The 25,397-nt window shown below is 39.4% G+C and overlaps 1 protein-coding gene across 4 annotated transcripts; it reads left to right on the top strand.

The window, feature by feature from the left end:
- Window positions 1–235: 235 nt before the first annotated feature.
- On the top strand, window positions 236–14,821 carry tdrd3 (tudor domain containing 3). Of its 4 annotated transcripts, none has more exons than XR_007038111.1 (15): window positions 236–446; window positions 1,844–1,928; window positions 3,305–3,370; window positions 7,165–7,325; window positions 8,639–8,780; window positions 8,952–9,023; window positions 9,525–9,674; window positions 10,052–10,204; window positions 10,697–10,874; window positions 12,388–12,513; window positions 12,675–13,621; window positions 13,855–13,980; window positions 14,133–14,272; window positions 14,400–14,503; window positions 14,590–14,821. XR_007038111.1 is itself a non-coding variant. In XM_047364157.1 (15 exons), the coding sequence occupies exons 5-14, from the start codon at window positions 7,252–7,254 to the stop codon at window positions 14,247–14,249; spliced, it is 2,085 nt and encodes a 694-aa protein (XP_047220113.1). In that variant the 5' UTR covers window positions 236–446; window positions 1,844–1,892; window positions 1,996–2,009; window positions 3,305–3,370; window positions 7,165–7,251; the 3' UTR covers window positions 14,250–14,272; window positions 14,400–14,821. The 4 variants fall into 4 exon arrangements, 3 of the variants coding, with proteins under 3 accessions (XP_047220113.1, XP_047220112.1, XP_047220111.1); XM_047364157.1 differs by adding an exon at window positions 1,996–2,009 and having other exon boundaries at window positions 1,844–1,892; window positions 14,400–14,821; XM_047364156.1 differs by lacking the exon at window positions 14,400–14,503.
- Window positions 14,822–25,397: the final 10,576 nt, after the last annotated feature.

Genomic DNA, 25,397 nt, shown 5'->3' with positions numbered 1-25,397 from the left:
ATTTCATTAGTTATGTATTATATTAATATAGTATCTCTAATGTTTTACATAAATAGAACATTTAGCAACATGCAAGTTGTTTGATAGAAATTCATGTTTTTAATGCAACTTCATCAGTGTTCTTATTGATTATCCATAAGAGAAGGAGGTGCTTTATATCTAAGAAAAAGCCTTTCCATCTGTAAAAAGAAAAAAACGAATCTACCTTTTTGATCCTCTCGGCACTCTGTACTCACACAACGCGTCTCGGTTGGTGACGTATTCACGACTGGGTCATTCAGTGCTCACATTAGCGAGCTTTGTTTAGAAGAAAAGATTATGTATCGCAGTACCAGATAGCTGTTTGTTAATTGGTCACACTTTAAAACTACTGCTGTCTTTATTTAGACACCTGAAATTTGGACGAAGATGAGCGATTTGACAGAATCTCTGGTCAAAGAAGGCTGGTAGGTAGCATGATAGCTTATGTTGCTCCTAGCAGCAGTTCAGATAGATGATGGATAAAATCAATAGTTTGGTGGTATTTGAAGTTTTGTGAGAGGCAGACTGCAGCCAATCTTACATATAGGGACACTGGAATATGCTGCCGGGGAGAAAAAAAAAAAGATTTCCAAAAGCTTAATTAATGTTGTCTGCTTCAGAATAGCAGATTACGCTGCAGCTAGCTAGCTAGCTAGCCCACACTTAGCATTTAAGACAAACAGGAGCCACTTCTCGTCGTTAATGAACGATATTGTTTATACGGTTATTGGTACAAGAAGACAGTCATTTAGGTCAGCCATCTGTGGTATAGTGCACAGCAGTTTTGCACAAGTTGTAGAATCTCCTACGTCATCAGACATGAGTTTCTAATGCTCCTGATATTTACTGGACAATGAATAGAAATCAAGCTTATCAACATTTACTCAGGTTGCTGTACATTTGTAAATCAGCACCTTTGAAAGGAAAATGTGGTTCTGACTACATCACCTCGTTGCTTTAATTTCTTGAAATGTGAATATTGTCAACATCATAATAAACAAAAGTCCACCAGCAGACTTTTGGTTTTTTAAAGCCTCTCATTTATGCCATCAGGGAGTTGTTGTTTCCTGATTGATTTCTAGAGATATTTAGATTGCAAGTGTCTGCAAAAATAAAAAAGAAGAAGACGTTTTTGGACTTATTGTCACGGTTTATTTTTCTGTGTGAAACAGTTCAAATAAACTGCTTAAACACAGATTATTGACAGTACTCATATAATCCTCAATCTAAGTGATCAAAACAAGGCTGTTATTGCGTTTTTGTCAGTATTTAGCTGTTTAATTGTTTACCTGTTCATTTGTTTTTCTGTGGTTAGCTTTCCAGTGTATTTGTTTTTCATATGTATTTATTTGCATTGGTCTGTTGCTTTACTAAAGTAAAAGTACATGCAGAATAAAACATGTTTATGAGCATTTGAATTAGTCCAGCAGTGCATATTAAGGGCTGGCACTTAGTTTTTTCCCCCTCTTATAATTCTAATAATCTTTGAACATCATTTAAAATTGAATATAGTGTATCTTTATTAGCTGACTAGTTAGATTTTTTCTGTAATCTCTGAAATACAGTAGTTTGTTTATTTTTCGAGCACTGCTTAATCAGGAATTTTGGCAACTACTACAAAAGCGGATGTTTTTCTCTTTCAAATAGTTTTTATGTCACATTTTTAGTTGTAAAACAATGTAAATCTTTCGAAAAACTTTAAATCATTTTTATCATGTTTAGATCTATAAGTGCATGCTTATTTCTGAATGAATCGGTCTGAAGTGGGCTAAAATCTCTTTCATCTTAATCATGTTTTTTATCCACCATGTGTATCACACAGGTACCTCAGTGATGAAGGTATAGGGGAGCTGAAAGGATCTGCAGAGAAAGTAACACTTAGTGACATTATTTGCATTGCACTTGATGTGAGTTTTCATTTTCTAAGATGATTTTTTGCAGTCTGACAGTTGTCTGTTTTTTTTTTTTCTCTAGGTTTTTCTACTCTAGTGGGTATAAGAAGATCTAAAGGCCTAAGTTACATTAGAAAAGTAATTGGAAAAAAAAAACAAAGCTGTGGGCACAATTTTAAACAACATTTCTGTGTTTTTGGCATATGACTTTAATCTTATCTGGGAATTATTATTGGGGAGGAAAACTGAATCGGCTTTCCCTGGATGTAGAATAACACTTTCGCCTTGTCTCATTTCTCTTTGATCAACATCTCAGTTTTCAGCCTACTCGGATAAACAAAAGTAAGATTAGTAGTTTATAAATTTTTGTGACATGACAAAAATAATTTTTAATTTTCATCATGTGAATCAAAACAGTAAAACAGTCATTATTATTACTCAGTTCCAAGGGTATGTTGAAAAAGCATATTGTATTTGGATGTTTAAGCTACTTGAAAGTTATATAGATGCATTAAAAAAAAACCATTAATATGCTTAGACTCAGGAGTGGTCTGCATGTATTCAGAAGGACAAAAAGGCAGTTTATCTTACCTGCAGTCTGAGATGAGCTCAGAACGTTTGCCTCCACTGTGAAAGCGATGACCTTTACAGTTCAGTCTGGTGTGTTGCCAAAGGATCTAAGGCAGTACTTGGATGCATCACTGCACAGCAACCATTTTTTCCCCTTTACTTTAACGTAGAGCTTTAGGCTCGTAGAATTCAAGCAAGCTTAAAATAAAAATAATATTTTAAAAATGAAACAAGAAGGATAAAGCAATTGCTTGTTTTTTGAACACAATTATGCTTGAGCTTTTCTTCTGCCATCTGCCAACCCAGCTAAAAATAAACAAATGAAAAAAAAAGAAAGAATTAGAGATAATCTGTTTTGAAGTAAAACCTTTGATTTCTATATCGGGTGCATACCAGTAAAACCAGTAAAGGCTTGTTTTTTTTATTATCATTAACTCAATTTTTAGTGTTAAAAGCAAAATATGGGTTTTACACCAAATATTACATGACAAAATGTTTGCTTTTCATTTAAGGCTCGATGAGAGATTTACAACAGTGTGATTGGTTAAATATTTGAATAAATGTTATTAATAATTCAGTTGTCCTCCTCTAAACCAGAATATTTGCCTTTAAACAAAATGTGCCCACATGCATGCTGTAGTGATCTGCTGTGTGACTAAAGGAATGAAATCTGAGTTGCTGTTGATAGATGTCCACGGAAATGCAGATTGTAATAAGTTTCATCACTAAATGTCTTATAATGTTTTTTTCCTGCTTCTTATAATGCATGACAACTGTGATGTTTATCGTTTCTTTCTAATAATGTAGTGTATCCTTTGCAGAGTGATCTTAGGCCGATTGGGAAAAAGGTCCTTCCATCTGATATAAATAGTGGAAGAACTGAGAAGGTGAGTAATTCATTAATATACAGTGCTTTAAAAATGTTTCACCCCCTTATAGATTTCTTTAGTTTTTTTTCTTTTGTCACAATTAAACTTTTCATGACATGTATTGTAATTATGAATATTAATATATTATTTAATATTAATATTTTATTAAATAATATTTCGGTCTGTTAAGGGTTGTGCTGTGAATACCAGCCCAGTAAGGCGATGGTATTAGGACAAAATAGAAAGGTGTGAGACGAGCTCTGACATTATTGAACAGCAAAAACTCTGAACACACATGGAATGAATTCACACAATTTCTTAAAATACAATAATTTATTAACAAAAATAAATCATCTCAAAGTCAAACATATTTCAATCAACAAACTCTTTACTATGCTAAAATAATCCAACTAAATTACCAAGCAGAATTAAAGAATAACGAAGACTAATGGGCTATGTACACTATAAATAAGTTGATTAAAGATGATAGAAAATCATGACCAAAAAGAGTGATGCAACATTACCATGTAATGTTTATGTTTGAGAACCAAGGATTATCTTGAAGAATCTGGAAATGAAGTTAAGTTAGTCTTGGAACCAACTTAGGAAATAATCAGCAAACATTTAGACAACCATTCACAATGCAAGATCAGATAAAATATTATTTTAATAAAATAATATTTTAAAGAATGATTTGCTGAATAAAACCAACCTTCTGCATGACTAATTCTCAACGGTGTCTCATTAGCTGCCTTTATTTATTCAAATAATATTTGAAGAAATATTATTTTGAATAAGAACCAAATCAAGCTTAATTGTGTTACTTAGTTATCAAATTTAGTAAAATAATATTTAAGGAAATATTATTTTACTGGATTGAAAAATAACCCTTTTGGGGAAATGATATTTAGTAGACAAGCACGTGTTCTTACCTGTTAGTGGTTAAACTAACAAAAGAAGTTTATAGCTTATCATCAGAATCAAACACATTAATCAAAGGGTTAAAATGCATAAGCATGGACGACGCATTATGGTCGATCTTCTGTGTTCAAAATCACCCTTTAAATAAAGTTTGTCTTAACTTTAAAAAATAAAAACACAGAACACAAACTGAGCACATGTGCTGAACAGATAATCTGCTAGCACTAGATAGCTGAGTTTTCAACATAAACAAAACCAAACGTCATAAAACGAAAAATGTTTAGATTATTTCATTCTAAACTACTCTCTCTGCCCAAAACACAACCTCTTACATGAACCGTGCTGAGGAAAAGTTGTCCGGGCAACGAAGTTTGAAGAAAGCATCCACAGTGAACAAAGGGTTAACCTGCAGCTAACCTCCGTAGCTGTGTGTGGGGGGGTCTCGGTCTGCCGGGCCGGCCAAACTGCACGTTACTGCTGTAACCACGGTGATGCGGTTCCGTTGTCCTTCCTTCAGACCAGGAAAACTGCTCCACTCGGCGTCGTAGAGACAGGGTCTCTACCGGGAACTCTCTGGAACACAGTTTGCTTCTGTAGACCTCAGAGAGAAAGTCAAGCCACGCTTGTACCTTAATTACCCCCATTCATGAATGAATACCGGATACACAAACAGCAATTCATTCCTACATAACTTAGTGCATATGATCGCGTGATCGTATGACACTCTTGGATCCAGTTTGAAGAGTTATGTCTGTTTGCCAGCAAAGAGACATTAGCGCGCTGTGTCCCTCCGTCCAGTTCCTCTGGGGACCTGCGTGGAAGAGGTCAGTTTGTTGCAAAAGCGGTGATTTTATTTGGACAGTGACGTCACGGGAAGTCCGCTGTTATTCCGTTTCTGGCTCTGCTGGAAGTAGGTAAATGCGATTTATTTTGAAAGTTCGAGAAAAGCTCGTACTGGCCATTCATTGTGTCCCCATGGCTGGGTCCCAACACATGGGATAAATGTTAATATGAGACAAATATAACCAGAGTATATGCAAAAAGCATTTTTCAACTGATTTAATTTAGTTTGGAAATGGCTATCCTCACCGTATGTGAAAAACTCACCGCCCCTTGTTAAATCACGAAAGACCTAGGATTAACTTCATTCAGTCAGTTAAGTTCAGTTTCAATAGCCACACCCAGGCCTGATTACTGCCAGGCCACTAGAATCAATTAATCATTTAAATAGAACCTGTTTGGCAACATAAGGCAGGGTAAAAGATCTCATAAAGACACACATCATGCCCTGATGAAAGGAAATTCAACAACGGTGGAGATAAAAAGTTATTGACATCAGTCTGTAAAGACCTGCAAAGTCATTTCTAATGATTTGGGGCTTCAGCGATAGGCAGTCTGGAGGAAACGTGGAACAGTGGTGAACTTTCCCAGGATTGGACGATCTACCTAAATGATTCCAAGAACACACTGATAACGTATCCAGGTGGTCGCAAAAGAACCAAGAACATCTAAAATGCTGTTTGGCCTTACTTCCCTCATTTAACGTCAGTGTGTCACAAGAAAAAGACTGGGCAAGAACCACTGCTGACCAAAAGCAACACAAAGGTCCGTCTCACGTTTGCCATAATATATCTTGATGATAACCAACACTTTTGGGAAAATATTCTGCAGACGGATGAAAAAAAGAGTTGAACTTTTGCATGATGTAAAAATACCACATCATCTCAGAAGAAATGTATCATATACACCTTCAAACATGGTGGTGGTAGTGTGGTAGCTGGTTTGCTGCTTCAGGGGCAGGATGACGTGCCTTAACTGATGAAAGCATAAATTCTAGTCTGTACCAGAAAATCCTGAAGGAAAATGTCCAACCATCAGTTTGTGACCTTCAGCTCAAAACACACTTGGGTTATGCAGCAGGACAATGATCCAAAGCACTTCAGCAAAACCACCTCTAAATGGCTCAAAGTAAAATGAAGATGGTAGTGTGGTCTAGTCAAAGGCCAGATTTAAATCTGATTGAGATACTGGGAATTACTATAAAAACACTGTTCATGCTTGAAAACCCTCCATTGGGACTGTCTTAACACTATTCTGTAAAACGGAGTGAGCCAAAATAACTCCACAGTAATGTAAAATGCTCATTGATATTTATTGCAAATACTTGATGGCAGTTGTTGCTGTCAAAGATGGCTAAAGGATTTTTTTTTAACTTTAGATGGTAATTACTTTTTCACTTCGGGCCTGGGGGTTTTTTTTTTTTTTTCTCCTTAATAAATACAATTATTATTTGAAAGCTGTTTTTGTATTTACTCAGGTTATCTTTGTCTGGAATTAAAAATAGTTTGATCTGAAACATTTCAGTGTGATAGAGGAGTCATAAACTGATATCTAGAAGGACACAAAAACTTTTCACAGCACTGTATATATCCTCTTTACTGCACGAACGATGATGCACTCTAACCACTTGCAGGAAAGCTTGGTTTTTTTTTTTGTCCATTGTGCAGTTCTCAAAACTCCCACTTGGTGATGCTGATAGACCAGCAAATAAAAATCACTTTTTTGAATCTTTTTTTTTTTTTTTTGCTTGTGACGCTAAAAATTTTCAAAAATGTTCCAGCTATTAAAACAAACATTCTTTTGTGTGCTTAGCTGTTCTTTCTAAATACAAAATGCTGACTAAATCCAAATGTAAGTTGTGAAGCAGTTTGGGGAATAAACAAACCTGTGGTGTCATTAGCCTCCTAAAGGGAAATATTTACCCATGTCATGTTCTGAAAAATTATTTACTCTGAGTACATCCTGCACTGCAACTGCTGGAGCTTTTGCTTGTGCCTGCTGCCGATTTCCCCCTCGAGCTAATTTAGTTTGTCTTTTTTACAAATGGACAGTTGGAGGGTCCATGTGTCCTCCAGGTGCAGAAGGTGAGAAACGTCTCGGCTCCCAAAGACCATGAGGAGTCCCAGGGTGCACCGAGAATGCTGCGCCTCCAAATGACAGATGGGCACACCACCTGTGTTGGACTGGAGCTTAAACATCTGTCCAAAATCAGGTAGGGTTTTTTTGGACAAATGAGCAGATGCAGTTTGGTGTAATTGTTTGGGAAGTCTACATTGATCAATATTCCTGCAGGGAGAGTTGTCAGCGCCAAACAACTTTTATTTTTCCTTGTGTTTATATTTACTTGTTATTTCTTTCTAAGGTTGTGTAAATTAAAAGAATATGTGCATCTGTAGTTTGGAGTTTGTTGATTTTTCTGTTTTTCTTATTCTCTGTGTCTAAAAGACTGCAGAAAAAATGACCTTGCATCACAAAGTCTACATGAAAGGCAGAAGTATCCATGTTAACTTGTGTCTGTTTTCTCAGTAAAACTAAGTGGTAAAGAAACAATCGACTGTTGAAAATAAAATAAAAGACACAGCATTTCTTTTCTTCTTCCTCATATAATTAGCTAAGGTGTCTCGTCACACACTCCTTTCACCCCCTTGTCAACACTTTCACCCCACCGCATGGCTGAATTTCTCCTTTATCGGCAATTTCCATGTGGCGGCAGCTAATTTAACAACTCGCAGCCTTAATTACATCTCCATCCAAGCAACGGTGGCCTTGGAGATTGCTGCCATGGTGACTAGCCAGTCTGTACAGGTGGAGTGGCCAGAATGTAGTCCGTGACTTCCTGATAGGAAGAGAGGAGAGAACAGAACAAATCCCCTCTTTATGAGCGCCACACACACATACACAGACACGCACACACACCGGCAGCTGACAGCGGCGCTTAATGTTTCTGATGAAAGTGTCCGCTTTAGTGTGAGGGAGGCCTTAAGTGGATGGAAAAGAAGGATGAGATGGATTACAGGACTGTTCACTATGTAAGACAGTGACATAAAGGGAGCACATTTAGGAGCAACTATTGAGGTTAAATAAGTGTGTTTGTGATTGAATCAGGGATACGCCGCGCTTTATTTCTACATCGCCGATGTCATGAGAACACCATCTATCCCAGAGGTCTGGAATGAAATCCCTAATTGTTACTTTGGCTTCCAGCATCAGTAGCTGGAAATCCCTCTAAGTCCCTCTGCTTTCCTAATGAGAGAGGCAGAGGCCTTATCAGGCCTGATGAGATAGAGGCGCTTTTAATTTACCATGAGGATGGGTGAGCAGCTGGGATTATTAATGGTCTCTCTTAGATTTGCCACCCATCTGCTGGCACTGCTCCATGTCATTTAGAGAGTGATAAGGCAATAGGGTGTTAGAGCTGGTAGATACAGTTAAAATGTGCTAAACCCTTGAAATCTGAGCTGTGGGCTGAAAACAATTATTCATAGCTTTGATTATTTTCACCTCTTTTGTTTGTATGTCTTTCAGTCTGAATACACCTCCTGGGACGAAGGTAAAGCTTATTGGTACAATCCAAGTTAAAAATGGTATTTTGCTCCTCGAGGACGCAAACATCCACGTCCTTGGGGGAGAGGTGGATCATATGGTAGAGAAGTGGGAGCTTCAAAGGGTGAGGGTCAATCATAATGCGGCTATTGTGTTAAAAATGCATTATTACACTTTTAGTTACTTTAACTGTGTATCAGCTGCCACTGTGTGCCTGTCAGTAGCTTTTCTTAGGGTTGCGCTTCTCTTTAGGCTTTTGTGATGAGTTTTTATTTTTTTATCTTTCAACCTGCAGAGTCTGGCCAAACACAGCAGGAGTAACATTGGAGCAGAAGGTGGACCTCCACCCTTTATGCCGTTTGGTCAGGTGAGGGACATCTTTTTTACATCATACCTTGTAAAGGGGTGTTTCCATGATATAAAGAATAAAATGCCTGGATATAGAACACGATTCTCTTTAGCATGATGATGAGTTTAAAAAATGAAAAGTTATTGAAGTTCCATTTGAAATGCTCAAAATGTTCAACTGCATTAATACTTCATTGAGGAAATGTGCTTTACATGACAAGATCTGATCATTTTTATTTAAAACTTCCATTTTCGTTGAAAGAAATCTGTTATTATGACAGATAAACTTTGTCTACATTCCTGCCAACGTCGGCATTCTGAATCCAATTGTTTGAATCTTATTTCAGGGGTGGTAAAGTAGCAATTTAGATTTTTCTTTCCCAGTAAGTTTCCAACATGTCCTAAAGTTTGTTAGTTTTGTGTTGGCACCTGTATCTGGAAACTCTCGTCATTTAAATGTGCATTTCCTTGTCGTGTTTAGTTTTAATATGCGGATCATGTGTTCTTAACCTACTTACAGAAGTGTGGAAGAAACGATGATGTTGACAGCAGAGAACTAGACCAGAGGAAAACCCTGCAGACTCAAAACGTGATCAAAAGCGCAGATGAGAATGACGAGTTTGAAAAGCAGCGGACGGCAGCTATCGCTGAAGTATCCAAGAGTAAAGAAGTAAGTAAACCTACCATAGATTCTGTATGTAACCAGTGTTACTCTGCCTTCTGTTTGTTTAAAAAAGTAGGTAGTAATTATATTATTCTTTAATTGATTCTTATGTTGAACATTGGCTTTTTCTACCATTGTTTTTCATGTCTTAACAAATCACATTGTGTCTCATATTGATAGCAATTTTTGCACAAGCTAGTAAATATTTCTAACTTTTAAAGTATATGAAACTTATTGACATTTAGGTTAACCTAAATTATTCCTGCAACTCTTTGAATTTAAAATCATAATTGCACCATCAGCTACAAACCTCTGTGTTTTGATTGGTTTTCTCTAACTCTGCTGCTCCATTGTTGCTAATGTTCTTTTTTCCCCCTCCTCAGGGCCCTCGCACATTTGGTGGTGGAGGAAATGCAGGCAGTAATTTATCCAATGCTGCATCCTTCTCCCGAAGCAGAGACCCTTACCAGCAGAGGAGGCGAGAAGACAAGGTGGAAAGAACAGAAAGCAGACAAGATGGGAACTATAGAGAGTTGGTGAGAAGATAAATGTAATTAGGCTGTTAAAAAAATGACTCTATCTCTGTTTATATACATTGATTGTTTAAAATAGGTTTTTTTCCACTGGAACCTGGTTAGCGTTCCTTTTTTGTCTCTTTTATCTTGACTGGGCTTCTGTTTTATGGTCCAGAGGATAGGTAAGGCATTGATTGGGATATTGAAAAAATGGAAATGAACTCAAGTAGCGGTCAATTTATCTAGGTTTGTTTTGTGTTCTAGTTGTTTCTTGCTGCACAGCTTTGGCTTCAACATAGAATGGAGTATTATGTGATGCAGATTGACTTCAAAGTATGTTAAAGATGGCTTGAAATTAAATCCACAGCAATATGAAACTCTGAACCTTCTGCTTTTGTCTTTTTACTGTATTAGTTTAAACTTGATGCCCATGTAAGTTTTTACTTTTGTGCATTCTCCATGCAGTATGAACAGTTTATATTTATTCTTCCTCTCATTACTTCTGATGTGTAGGTGGATGAACGTGCTCTGAGAGACATCATGGAGATGGGATTTGATAGGGAGGCTGCCCGACAAGCTCTGATGGATAACAATAACAACCTTGAAGTAGCACTAAACAGCCTACTGACCAGATCCTCCGGTGACAGACCTGGCTCAGTGGTCCCTGAGCCTAACAAGCCACAACCTAGAGGTTCATAAACATACACACACTCATGCACATAGATAATATCCCGTGCCCTGCAGTGCTTCTTGGATCTATAAAGTTGGCAGAGGATAAGAAAAGGTTTGGTAGCAACGTGGCGGTTCCTGAAATGCACAGAAAATCACCAGCAGTCTAATTAACGGTCCACAATGGCTGTGCTGCGGGTTTTATCATGAACTGCATACACTCTGTAAAACTGACTCCCCCCCCCCCCCCCCCCCCCCCCCCCCCCCCCCAGGCACACGATACGGTTTCAGTTAGATGTTGTTTTACTTCAGTTACTCTGAATATGTTTTTCCGTACTGAAAATCATTCTGCAGGAACTTGAAACTTGTTTAATCATACTAAGCTTCTTATAATAACTTTATGTTGATGCTCTGTGCATAAATCATTTTAAGCCCAAGGGCTTCTCTCTCTCATCAAAAGAATAATGACCAAGATGGCCTAACATTTATAACGATCATAAACAATACATTTCCTTTCCAAATTTCTTACATCTGAAACGTCATATGATTAAAAACGTGACCTTTAAACTAATGGGACAAGCATGTAACTATTTCATTTATATTCCTATAGCAGTATTATAAGAAAACATTTATTGATGAGGATTAGGAGATACATCCTATATAGATGCATTTCAAAATTAGAATATCCGTGATATATTTCATGAATTGTTTTAAGTTAATTCAGATAATTACGGCTTATAGCTATTGAATGCCCAAAATTCAGTTTCTCAGAAAAAGGTTTAATATTACAAAAGATCAATAAACACAAGATTTTAAATGTAGAACTGTCTGCAGCATCTGCTCTCAGTACTTGGTCAGAGCTCCTTTTGCATGAATTACTGCATCAGTGCAGCGTGGCATGAAGAAGATCAGCCTGTGGTTCTGCTGAGGTGTTAACGAGGCTCAGGTCACTTCAGGCCTACAGCTCTACTGCATTGTTGGCTCTGGTGTCTCTTGACAGTGCCCCATAGGGTTCAGGGCACGCAGGTTTTGCTGGCCAATCAAGCACCCAGGTAGATATTGGTCATTGATATTCAGTATGAGTAAGTGACAGGTCTCCATAAAACGTATCAGCAAAGGGAAGCTCCACAATCTCCTGGTAGACGGCTGTACTGACTTTGTACTTGACAAAAAACAGCAAACCAACTCCAGGGAGACATGGTTCCCCAAATTATCACTGATTATGGAAAGGTTACACTGGACCTCAAGCAACTTGACTTCTGTATCTCTCACCCTGTTCTCCAGACTCTCTGATCTTGATTTCCAAGGAAAATGCTGAATAAAATTTAGACCAGTCTCCCCCATGATTGTTTTTAAGCCATAACATGGACATAACATTTACGTATTCATATATAATGGTCTTATGTTTTATTCCCGTTTTCTTTTATGGGAGGTTGGGGTTCATTAGCTGACATATTTATCAAAATGAATATAAAAACCCCACAAAAACTACACTTACCTTTTGTTGTATAATCTTGTTTTGGGGTTCTCTGCAGGCAGAGGAAGGGGCAGAGGCAGGCTGAGAAACGAAGATGAGGTGGAGGGAGCTGGGGGAAGACCGTCTGGACCAAGCACCCTATTTGATTTTCTAGAGTCCAAGATGGGAGCTTTCTCCATTGATGGTGGGTGATAGGTTTTCTCTTTTAACACTAAGAAAAAGTTTAACTCATCTGTAAATGCCTGAATCTCCAGACTAGAAGAGCAGTTAGTCAGCATTTCCTTGAGCGTTAACTATTTTGCTGCAGTGTTTGAAGACTGATCTTTCCTTGGTTTGTGTTCTCAGAGCCAAAGACTCAGGCGCCACAGAGGCAGTATGAGAACAAAACAAATTTTTCCAACTCAACCTATCACGCCAAAGACACATCCCAGACCAAGTTCTCACACAGTGACCACAGGCAACAGAGGAATGACAGACCACCTCGCTTTCATAAGGACACAGATTTTCCCAAACCTGGACAGGACCCAGCTTCAAACTCCTCTACACCTCAAACGTCGGCTGCAGCCCAACAGTGGAGGAGCCAGGAGAAATGGCCACGAAACACAGCAGACCGAGTGCAGAACGACAGGAGAGAAATTAGAGACGAACAGAATGTTCCCGCTGCCATTATGTCGCCTCTTACACATTTAAAAGAATCTCAGCAGCAGACTGAAATTAGTGGAGCGTACCACCAACGATCCCGAAATGGGAACGGCAGTAATTTTTCTGGACCACCTCCCAGACGAGGGGTAAAAGAAAACGTACCCACCTCTAAACCGAGTAATCCTGCAGGAGGGGAAGTAGATGGAAGAGGAAATTATAAACGCTCAGAAAGAAACGAAGAAGCCAGCAACAATAGGAGAAAAGGGAAAACTGAGCGACCAAACTCTGACCACTTTGACAGACAAAGGGGTGGTGGGCCGTTGAACTTTAACCCAAGAGGAGGAGGCTCAGGACCTTCCCAAGAAGTGGGATTATCATTGAGCTCACGAACTATAATGGGGGATCCTTCACACTTCCAAAATGGTGATTTGGAACATAAAAGGACTGGGCCCATTAAGCCAATAAACTCATCCTGTCCTCAAAATAGGGAGCAGCAACCCAAGAAGAATGCTCATAATAACCAGGGATCGAAAAAGAGACCAGGGCAAGGCCGAGGTCAGGGATTTCGAGGAACAGAAAAAGGTTTCGTCACTGAACATCTGTGGAAACCTGGAGACACATGCCTGGCTCTGTACTGGGAAGATAACAAGGTATGGTATTCCTTAACTGTGCTGAGTATAGTAATCATTGTTGAAAAGTGTTGAATTAATCTTTGTTCTCTTTAGCTTGTTTGTCACCAAAAATAATCTTCAGAATTGCTCTTTGTTTCTTTGATTTGATTGTCATTAATTAAATGATACAGAAATGTTCATTTTTGCATATGGAAAATTTTTCTATTCAAATTCTGTTTTTTTTTTTGTTTTTTTTTTATTGTGTCTGCAAGTATTACCATGCCAGGATAGACGCTGTGCATCCCTCTGGCTCTACAGCTGTGGTCGTTTTTAGTGATTATGGGAACTGTGAAGAGGTCCTCCTGCATAACATCAGACCTGTTCCTGATGACATGATGGTAACCAGTATACTGTTATTAGTGCTGTGGTTAAAAAACAATAATAAAGCTGAAATCCTGTGATGTTCGGATAGCTGATCTGATATTTATGAGCTCTGGTCTGATTACAAGCAATGGCATTTGTCACAATTATGTAAAATCTGCATCGGCAGGAGGAAGATGACGGTTACTATGACAGTTCGCTGGAGTTTCGCCGTGGGGGTGATGGACAGCCGAGACGCTCGAGACCCACACAGCAGTACTACCAGCCACCCAGGGCACGTGATTGACGTTTCTGTGTTTACCCCATCAGGTGAATTAATGACAAATTATGTTTTCGCTCATAGTTAAACCTCACATGATATTGTATTCTTTGACAGTTTCATTATGTTCTCATTTCTTTCTGCATCATAAAAAGCGTGCTCTTTAATTTCCTACAGAAAAACCAGAACAGAGACTCGTCATTTTTTTCATGAAAGGATATATCTTCTCATTACCTCTTTTATATCCTCCAATGGTGCAATGTCCCAAACTATTTCACAAGGTCGATGATGATTTCGCAAGATGCCCAAAGAATGTAGAAGGGGTTGCTTTTTTAATGTAATAATTGACTTTCTCTTTGCTCTTCAGTGTGCTTGTCCCCCATGCCTCATCTTTCTGCAAGAATCCAGAGTGCTTCCTGAATTTTTAAGCGTCCACATCCTAAGGACTAACAGAACTTTTCAAAGGGCTTGCACATGATGCAAAAATAAAAAAAAGAAGCATAAGCTCCTGTTTCTTTTGTGAAGGACATATCTACTGTATATGTTTTGAAGATTTGTTAAATGGATGCATCAAAATAAACAAATTAATTGTAATAGAAGGTTTGTTTTGTTTTGTCTGTTTTATCCAACGATGTCTGTTCAAGGATTTATTTTTAACGACCTAAATTGTGATTGTGACATAGATCTCAAAGGGGCCAAAACAGAAAGAAGAGGAGGGATGTAGTTTGATAGGTTGGAGAGGCCTTGTGAGGCCATAAGAACAATTGCTCTCATAAAAATAGAAAGTATGTATATTTTAACTTTATTTTTGAGTAAATTAGAGGTGTTTTTAGACCGCACCGGGTCCTTACACCCTGCACTGTCTGCTTCTGTCTTCTAGTTTAGCTGTTACAATTCTCATCTTGTAGATAATCATGAGCTCCATAGCAAGCAGCCCAGGCTCATCTGTTGTGTTCTTTGAAGCAAATCCGGAGGGTAAGACAATCTCTTCCCCCACTGTAATAGAGACTGTTACACTGCAGAGATATCATTTTGCACATTACAAAAGGGACTTTACCGAGCTCTTCAGGCCCTGCGCACACTCTGTTGGCTGTTTATAGGCGTGTGCTGTGCAAGAGATGTGGTTTTACACATGAAGGAAATTATCTCCACCTGGGCTCCAGTTTCTTTCTTACTAGCTGCAGGAGACAAACGAACAATGCAGTTGGGTTCAGCGGAGAGGTCACAGTGTTATTCTGTATCAGGAGTCCAGAAGGGTTTGCTTTATTTTCCGACTGAGGCGCCAAGCGAGCGTGCATGAATAATTAACCGCTGGTAATATGGAAACCTATCTGCAAGGGAGGAATTGAAAGTGTTTGAGGGGACTAACCTCACGCTAGCCAGATAATAATAAAGGATTGGCTTTCAATCAGATTAATGGTGATACTTTGGTAGAACAGCTAAGCCACCTTCACACTAGATTCCCAATAGGCTTTTGAGCAACTTAGTGGATTCAATAAATGTCCAGTTTGCTTCTGAAAACCTGTATGAGAAATATGTGGAATTAAAGAGGGATTTTCTGTCTCAGTTAGAAATAAGTACTGCAATGCCTTACAAAACTTTTCATTTTCTTAAAAATTGGAAAGAGTATGGCACAATAGTAAACTGACCAAGGCATGGCTGCCCACCAAAACTGACAGACCGGGCAAAGAGGGCAATAATCGGTAAAAGTATCAAAGAGGCTCATAGTAACTCTTGAGGAGCTGCAGAGACCTGCAGCTCAGGTGAATTAGTTGTGCATTCCATAAATTTGAAGAGTGATGTCACAACCCGTCAGAAGAAAAAAAAGGGAGAAGCACCGTTTAAATTATTATTTTTTTGGTTAAAGTTCAAGCAAAACATTATAATGAAAGTGTGGTGTAGAGGGTGGGTGTGCAAGTGTTTTATGGTAGCCACAGCAAAACGTTGAATCCAAATGTCAGGGGAGACTGCTATTGGGAGAGCAAGGTTAAGCGGAGCAGCCAGGTTTAAATTGACCAGGTATGTTGGACCCCGGCATTCCCAGTCAGGAGCTGACTTCAAACCACTCCCAGCTCTCCTGAGAGACAGGATGTCAAATATTAAAGCAGGCAAAGATGTTAGTTATCACAGTGGATAAAGAATGCCATGAGAAGTCCTGATTGCAAACATGCTGAAGGAGTTGCTCTGATCAGATTAGACCAAAATCAGACTTTAAGCCTTATTTACAAAAGTCTGAATGTGGTGAAACTAACATCTGGCCAACTATGGCAGTAGGAGCATCATGCTGTGGGGAGGCGTTTCCTCAGGAGTCACAGGGAAGTTGGGTAGAGGTGATAGAAAGATGAAGGTGGCTAAAAAACAGGGCAAATCTGCTAGGAAACCTGTTAGAGGTTGAATAATACGTGAGACTAGAGCTGAGTTTTTTCTTCTAGCATGACAATGAAACTAAACTTAAAGCCAGAGCTACGTTGGAAGGGTTTAGATCAAAATGCTGGTGTAGATTCTCAGTAATCCACGATGACTGAACTGAGAAAGTCTTCTGGATAAGAGGGGAAATGCCTTCAGGAAATGAGAGGTCTGGTTGTTTTCTGTTTAAGCACGTATAGGTTTCAAAGCAATGTCATGGGTTAGAAAGGTAATAATAATCTGTGGCAATACTTGAAAATTGATGTTCACAAATGGGCTTCCTCTCTGCTTCTTCCCACAGTCCAAAAACCTCGCGGCTTCCTCCCATAGTCCAAAAACATGCTTGTATGGTTAATTGGTTTCTCTAAATTGCCCTTAGGCGTGAATGAGTGTGTGCGTGGTTGTTTGCCCTGTGTGTGTCTATGTTGCCCTGCGATGGACTGTCGACCTGTCCAGGGTGTACCTCGCCTCTCGCCCATAGACTCTATCTCCAGCAGTCCAGGAGATAGACACCAGCTCCCCCACGACCCACTATGAAAGAAGCGGTAGAAAATGGCTGATTGATAAATGCTCTCCAGCCAATCTGACTGAGTTTGAGCTTTTCAGTCTCTTGATATGTAAAGCTTTTAGATATACCTCAAAAGATTTTTAGATGTAATTACAGTAAAAGGTAGTTCTGATTAGAATTCCTTTGCTGTGTAAAAAGTTCTTTTTACTTTTGGAAACCACAAATAAACATTGTGTTTAAAAAGTGAAATTTAGTATCTGTGCGTCTGCGTATTATTGAGGCTGCTGGTACCAGTTAGTAGGCCAGTCAGTGTCAAGACATGACTTTATGTGATAATTGTGAGATAAAAGCATGTACAGTCACACGAAGACTTTTAATCTACTCATGGAAACTTTTTTTTTCCCATGACTACATGCTGTTTTGTTCTTTTAAAATGTTCACTGAGGGGAGAGAAAGCTTACTGGATCTTTTTTTATTTATGTAACAACATATTGAATGCTATCTTGGTGCTGTGATAGAGCCTTTAATGGTTGGATATGATCTCAAGTATACGACCCACAACAAAAACGCCTTAGATAATGATTGGACTTTACATGACTAGATTTACAGTTCGAATTGAAACGTACTGGGGCAGCAAATCACTTTTTAATGTTAGGGATTGACAGGTTTTAGTACAGTCAGCCTCAGTTTAAATGCATTTCCATTTATATTGGATCACGAGATGGCAGCATGATTTCTTCGTGGTTAGCACTGTCTCCTGGCAGCAGAATAGTTTCAGTGTGCAGGTCTTGGGAGCATGTTCCTCTAACAGTCTAAAGGGAATTGGAATCATGAAATGGTGTTTGTTTTGCTCCACATCGGACTATACCATATATGGTGATGTATAAGTCTTTCCATTTTCTGCTCTGGTTTTTCTCGGGCCTCTTTCACACTGCAACTTGATAACCAACAGTAACAGGAGGAATGCTTTCACTTGTTGAGATGGAACAGCCTTCCTTCCCACATTAACATCCTCTTTGCTCCTGTTTCCCACCTGCTTACATCTCCTGATCTCCCCCGTTCCCAGCTGTTGGCCATTGTCTTTCTGCTTACCTGAACCCTCACCCTCCATCTCTCCACCATAGTACCTTTGTAACTGTGACATTTGAACCCTGTGATCCTGCTAAATGCGTTCTTTCTCAAATAATTCGTACACCGGCCTCATCAAACAAATTCTTTCTGTGCTTTGTAGATGGGGAGAAAAGATTAAAAAGGAGGTTACGTGAAAGTGACTTCTCAGGGAGCAAATTTCTTTACAAAGTACCTGGTGAAACAGGAGTCTGAGTGTGGCATAAATGACACTTAATGGTCTTCTTTTAGAAGGAATGTTCACCAAACAATTCGTTATAATTTAGGGAGTCTATTTGTAAAAAAATCAAAAAATCATTTTCTCTGACACTTTAGAAACATGGGCTGCACGGTGGCGCAGTTGGTAGCACTGTTGCCTTGCAGCAAGAAGGTCCTGGGTTCAATTCCCAGCCTGGGGTCTTTGTGCATGGAGTTTGCATGTTCTCCCTGTGCATGCGTGGGTTCTCACTGGGTACTCCGGCTTCCTCCCACAGTCCAAAAAACATGCCTGTTAGGTTAATTGGTAACTCTAAATTGCCCTTAGGTGTATGAATGAGTGTGTGCGTGGTTGTATGTGTGTTGCCCTGCGATGGACTGGTGACCTGTCCAGGGTGTACCCTGCCTCTCACCCATAGGCTGCTGGAGATAGGCACCAGCTTCCCCATGACCCATTATGGAATAAGCGGTAGAAAATGACTGACTGACTTTAGAAACGTATAAAAATTTATCAAATCAGATTTAAGGCCTAGATTTGACAGACATTACAGGTTTTACTTAGATGAACAGATATCCAAGAGATTAGTAACCTGCAAATCTGTTATCATATGCTGCTCTAGAAGGTTTGTGTAGACAGATTTCTTCCCGTGATAATGCATTGATTTCCCTGCTCATAGAAAGAGCGAGGTTGTAGTTGGCATGTGATTAAAATCAATTCAATTCAGTTTTATTTATGTAGCGCCAATTCACAACATGTCGTCCCAAGGCATTTTACAAAGTAAATTCAAAATTAATATGAAGAATTTAACGACCGTCGGTCTGGTGAATGGCGGCTCTAATAATATGCAAAACAATGGGTTTCATGCTTTGTCTGAATCTCTAATCTCTAAGCAAATAAAAATTTGGTTTGCAAAGCTTGGCTCTAACTTTGAAATGTGAGCATGTGACAGCCGGAGTGTTGGGGAATGCCACCACCTTTACATATAAAGCACACGGTTGCTGAATACATGACAACATTTCAGTTTTGAATATGGGTAAGGCATGAGTGACTGTTTTTTTTTTTTTTGAATGGAAATTGTTACTAACATTTAATCTTAAATCAAAAGCTTATGTCTGCTTACATCCACATGCAAGAGTGAAAATCATTTAGTCATTAAAGTAACTGTAAATTGCATCTATATATGAGGAGGAAAATATTAATTTACATTATTTTCTGAGGGATATTAAATGGAGCACTGAATTTTTAACAAGGGTTTCTCAAAATTCCTAGGTTTATTTTGAAGCTTGCGTTATTTTACTTTGCATTCAAAAAATAATTGTTCCACAATAACCAAAAACTTTTAGAGTTGAAATTGTTAGTCCACTGATGAATGGACCTTTTTATTGTGCAGTAGAACAAACCCTTGTTGTGCTACAATGTGCTTAAACTTTGTGATGTTTTAAGCTTGTTAGATCAAGTTAAAGCAGGGTTTTCTTCAAATTTACACATACGTGTAATCTCACAATTATTCATACCCTTGGCAGATTTAGGATTCAAAATTATTTTTATTCAACTAAGAAACTTGAGTCAGATAGACAATTAGTAATGAATTTCTAAAGAGATAACAAAACAATGTTAAAGGAAGATCAATTATAAAAACAGAAGAAAAGACACATTTAAGCCAGACTAAGATAAGACCTGTCTGGTAATCGATTAGGCATACTGGAAAGATATGTGAAGATTTTAAAAGACAACCTAATCAAAACAGGGTCTGGGTTGTTGCTTGGTCTTCCAGCATGACAACAAAGTAAAACTTGCATCACTGCTGGTAAATAACTATCTCTAGATAGATAGATAGATAGATAGATAGATAGATAGATAGATAGATAGATAGATAGATAGATAGATAGATAGATAGATAGATAGATAGATAGATAGATAGATAGATAGATAGATAGATAGATAGATAGATAGATAGATAGATAGATAGATAGATAGATAGATAGATAGATAGATAGATACTCCTACAGCTATAACACACTTATTAAAAATAAAAGGATGGCTGATTTTGAACTGTGCTTCGGAGATCCGACCATTAATGAGGAAGATAGGTGCTGCTTGTCAGTGGTAATGACTGTTTTCAGTGTGCAGCAGACCATGCTCTGCACGTGTCATTCTTCAAACATCTTGCCAAACATTTGTTGCCAAGCACCCTTATCTTACTCATAACACATGACAATTTAATGGTCCAAATGGGGCCAGTTAGCTTAACCAGAGGCAGCATGGACAAAGGGTGAATGATAAGTCAGCAGCCGGTTATTGATCTTTACCATTACCACATGGATCTAAGCAACAAAGTAAACATTGTGTAAAGAACCTTTCTGTCACTTTTATGAACTTGTCCAGTATCTAATGGTTACCTCGCATATAAAAAGAGGGACAAGAACTAAGTTCAGATAATGTGCTAAGCTTAGTTTTACCTGTGCTGTATGTTGAGGCTGATGCCAGTATTGACTTTTTAGCAAACAAACTATTTTTTGCATTTTGGAAGACCCTCAGAATCTTTGTATATTTAAAATACAAGTGACAAATTAGATAAAGTTGTATAAATTGCTATAAGGCAGCATTGTGCTGGTACATGTGGGATCCTGGCATTTTTGTTGATGTTACTCTTACCCAAACCATTCCAACCAAAATGTAGTAGATCAAGCACATGGTAACAGTTTGCCCTGACAGCATCAGGTATCCTAAAAGATGGTTAAATTTATTTGAGCAGAAGACCTATATGATGATAGTATTTCTAAATATTAGACTAATAACTATTCTTTTGAGTATTACATATGTTTCATGTACAGTACCATGAAAAAGTCCTAATAGCCCTTGAGATTTTATGTTTTTATCACTTTAAACTATGAATTTCAATGAATTACTTTGGATTTTTTGTAATAGCCCATTGCAAAGCGGTGTATTATTGTGAAATGAAAGACAAGAACATAGATATTTTTTTTTCTCCAAATATAAATCAGAAGACTGTGGCATGTATTTGTATTATTTTACTCAAAGACACCCTCCATCTAATCTATCTTCTTTTTGTAAAGAAGAATTAAAAAAATTTTATGTATAATTTTTCCTCCACTTGCCCACTTTGTTTTGGTCTATCACATAAAATATAATAGAAGATAAACTCTTCTCGGAAGGCTTGCTTCGTGGCGTGTTTATGGGTATTTTTGACCATTCTTTCTGAAGCACTTTTGTGAGGCTAGACATTGATGTTGGACGAAATGGCCTGGCTCACCATACTCACTCATCCATGTCTTTGTTGACCATACTTATTGCACTAGTGTGCTGTTATGTTTGAACTGGAAGAGACCATCCCCAAACTGTTCCCACGAAGGTGGGCGCATGACATTGTCCAAAATGTCTTGGTGTGCCGGACTATATCGAGTTTCTTTAATTGGGACTAAAAGGGTGAGCCCAACTCTTTAAAACAGGCCAACAGCATAAACCTCATTACACCAAACTTCAGAATTGACACAGTGCAGTGAGGCAAGTGCCCTTCTCCTCACAACTGACCCGTTTGCTGAAATGCCACGTTTCCATTGCAATTCTGGCAAACCGTCCGGTGCCTCAGGAGGGGGAAGCAGTGCTTCGCCAACACTGTTGGGGTGGGAGGCTGCTGACCTCGACTGAGGACATTATCAGGTGGTGGAAGGAGTACTTCGAGGATCTCCTCAATCCTGCCATCACGCATTCCCTGGTGGAAACAGAGGCTGGGGACTCGGGGTTGGACTCTTTCATCACCCAGGCTGAAGTCACCGAGGTGGTTAAAAAGCTCTGCGGTGGCAAGGTTTCGGGGGTGGATGAAATCCGCCCTGAGTACCTCTAGTCTCTGGATGTTGTGGGCCTGTCATGGTTGACAAGCCTCTTCAACATTGCGTGGCGGTCGGGGACAGTGCCTCTGGACTGACAGACTGGGGTGGTGGTCCCCCCTTCATAAGGAGGGGGACCGGAGGGTGTGTTCCAACTACAGGGGGATCACACTCCTCAGCCTCCCTGGTAAGGCCTACGCCAGGGTATTGGAGAGGAGAGTCCGGCCGATAGTTGAACCTCGGCTTCAGGAGGAGCAGTGTGGTTTTCGTCCCGCCGTGGAACACTGGACCAGCTCTATACCCTCTACAGGGTACTCGAGGGTTCATGGGAGTTTGCCCTACCGGTTCACAAGTGTTTTGTGGACCTGGAGAAAGCATTCGACTATGTCCCTCGTAGTGCCCTGTGGGGGGGGGGGCTCCAGGGGTATGGAATCGGGGGCCCTTTGTTAGGGGCCATCCTGTCCCTGTACGAGCGGAGCAGCAGTTTGGTTCGCATTGCCAGCACTAAGTTGGACCTGTTCCCGGTGCATGTTGGACTCCGGCAGGCCTGCCCTTTGTCACCGGTCCTGTTCATAAATTTTGGGTCTGGTTTGGGGACCAGTGGAGTTCGTCTCTTCTTTTTGCAGATGACGTGGTCCTACTGGCCCCCTCTAGCCAAGACCTACAGCATGTGTCGGTCTACGTTCCTACCTTCACCTATGGCCATGACCGAAAGAACAAGATCCCATATACAAGCGGCTGAAATGAGCTTCCTCTGTAGGGTGGCCGGGCACTCCCTTAGAAATAGGGTGAGGAGCTTGGCCATCCGGGAGGAGCTCGGAGTAGAGCCGCTGCTCCTCCACATCGAGAGGAGCCAGTTGAGGTGGCCCGGGCATCTATACCGGATGCCTCCTGGACGCCTTCCTCGGGAGGTGTTCCAGGCAGGAGGTGTCTGGGTGTCTCTACTGAGTCTGCTGCCCCCGCGACCCGGTGCCGGATAAGCAGAAGACGACGAGTATGTTTCCATTGCTCTGTAAGTTGCCTTGGCTGAGTCGCCAATTCCCTACTTCTTTCCCTTTGTCATAATTGCTGTACCACTTGACTGTGGAATATCTAGTAGCAAGGAAATTTCATGAAAGGAGTCATTGCACATTGGCATCCGATCATGGTAATGTGCTATTCACTGAAGTCCTGAGAGCAACCCATTCTTTCACAAATATCTGTAGAAGCAATCTGAATGCTGAGGTCCTGGATTTTATACACTTGTGGCCTTGGTAGTCGTTGGAACGCCTGAATTCAATGAGCTGGATGGGCAAGCAAATACTTTTGGGAACATAGGGTATGTGTAAATAGCATGTGAAACTGATTCTAGCTGACAACTGCTGGCACACACAAAATAACTCAGCTGTGCTATTTTGTGTTGTTATGGCTGTACAGGCTGGTTTGTATCATCTCACATTGTGCAGGTTGCTGCTCACATACCTGCATCTCAAAGGTGATTATGACGTTCATAGTTGTGCCTCCAGTCCTCCAAAAACAAGAGTCAAGCTGCAAAGCTGAGCATCTGGCTGTTCTTGGTGGACAAAGTTCCCACAATACACAAGGCATGACTTTCTGATCAGTGACTGACGGCTATGATCAAAGCCATCTGACAGTGTGGAGCAACATTGTTTGTGTAGTTTTTTTTAGGCTGCTGTCAGAGTTCGGGGAAAATATATTATCTTCTTCATTGTCATGGGGCTGCAAGGCAATATGTTGACAACTTGGAACTTGTTAGCAGCCATTGTTACAAGGAAGCCATATGTTACTTTTGCAGAAAAACAAAGGTGATGTAGATAATAAAAAAACATATATATATATCTTTAATATATTCTTTGTTATGTTATCATCTCAGCCACATGCTAAAATACAAGTGAAAACTATTTTCAAAACTAATCCAAGTTGATACACTTTGTTATATAAACAACATTATATAAATGTCTTATGTAAAATCATGTAGCTATATTTATTCATTTTAACTTCAGACAAATTTGTCCATATCATAAAATGAAAGCACAGACACACACGTAAACCTGACACTTAAATAAATGTTGAAATTTGTTTTGTTTTTGTAGGGCAAAAGTTAAACTTTGCTTGGTGTTTTACTGAGATGCATTTTTCCTCTTTTTGTTATTTTTGAAATCCCATTTTTTCAATCTCTTTAAATGTACTCGACAATAATGAACAGTTACTAATATTATTATGACTATTTCTAAAATAGGTAGTGGAATACATAATTTTATTGTCAGCTCAATTCAAATGTCATTTTTGTTTATATATAGTTTTTCAACAATATATATGTCTATAATGTTAAAAATGCTTTGAGATTAGACTTAGATCCATCCATTTTCCATACAGGTTTGCGGGGGAGCTGGTGCCTATCTCCTGCGGTCAACAGGCAGGGTACGTCTTGGACAGGTCACCAATCCATCACTGGGCGACACAAAGACAAACAACCATGCACACACCCATTCATGCCTAATGAAAATTTTAAAGAGATCAATTAATCTAACAGTCATGTTTTTTGACTGTGGGAAGAAGCCAGAGCATCCATGCACAAGTAGAATGTGCAAACTCTATGCAGAAAGACCTCAAGCTGGGAGTTGAACCCAGGACCTTTTTGCTTCAAAGGCAACAGTGCTACCAACTGTGCCACCGTGCAGCCCACATAGATTGACATTTATATCAAAATCAAGATGTTTTTGGGGGTTTGTTTCAAAGACCTCAACAATGCTTTGTCTTCAAATTTGGTTTCCAGAGATGTCGTTCCTAAGTTGGGGATTGTTGTATGCTTTTGAGATAGTAAATAGTGAAGCACAGATCTCTTTTTGACCTAGAAATTTCTGTCCACAGAAAAATGCTGGGAGCAGCTCCTCTGGTAACACTATCAGCTTCTATAATGTGCAATAGGACATGGTCAGCACACTGAAAACAGAGGTCAGGACCGTGCCGGAAAATGAGATAGCAAGCTGTGGGTCTGACATTGATGCAGTAAATGTGCTCAAGCAGAACACAGTGAGACAGCTCAGGAACACCAGTTCTGTAAAATTGATGAAGCTGATGCCCTTGGA

Source organism: Girardinichthys multiradiatus, chromosome 4 (genome assembly GCF_021462225.1).
Source record: "Girardinichthys multiradiatus isolate DD_20200921_A chromosome 4, DD_fGirMul_XY1, whole genome shotgun sequence".
In the NCBI taxonomy this organism is placed as follows: Eukaryota; Metazoa; Chordata; class Actinopteri; order Cyprinodontiformes; family Goodeidae; genus Girardinichthys; species Girardinichthys multiradiatus.
Note: the sequence above shows the minus strand (reverse complement) of the source record. Positions and strands in the feature narration are given on the sequence as shown.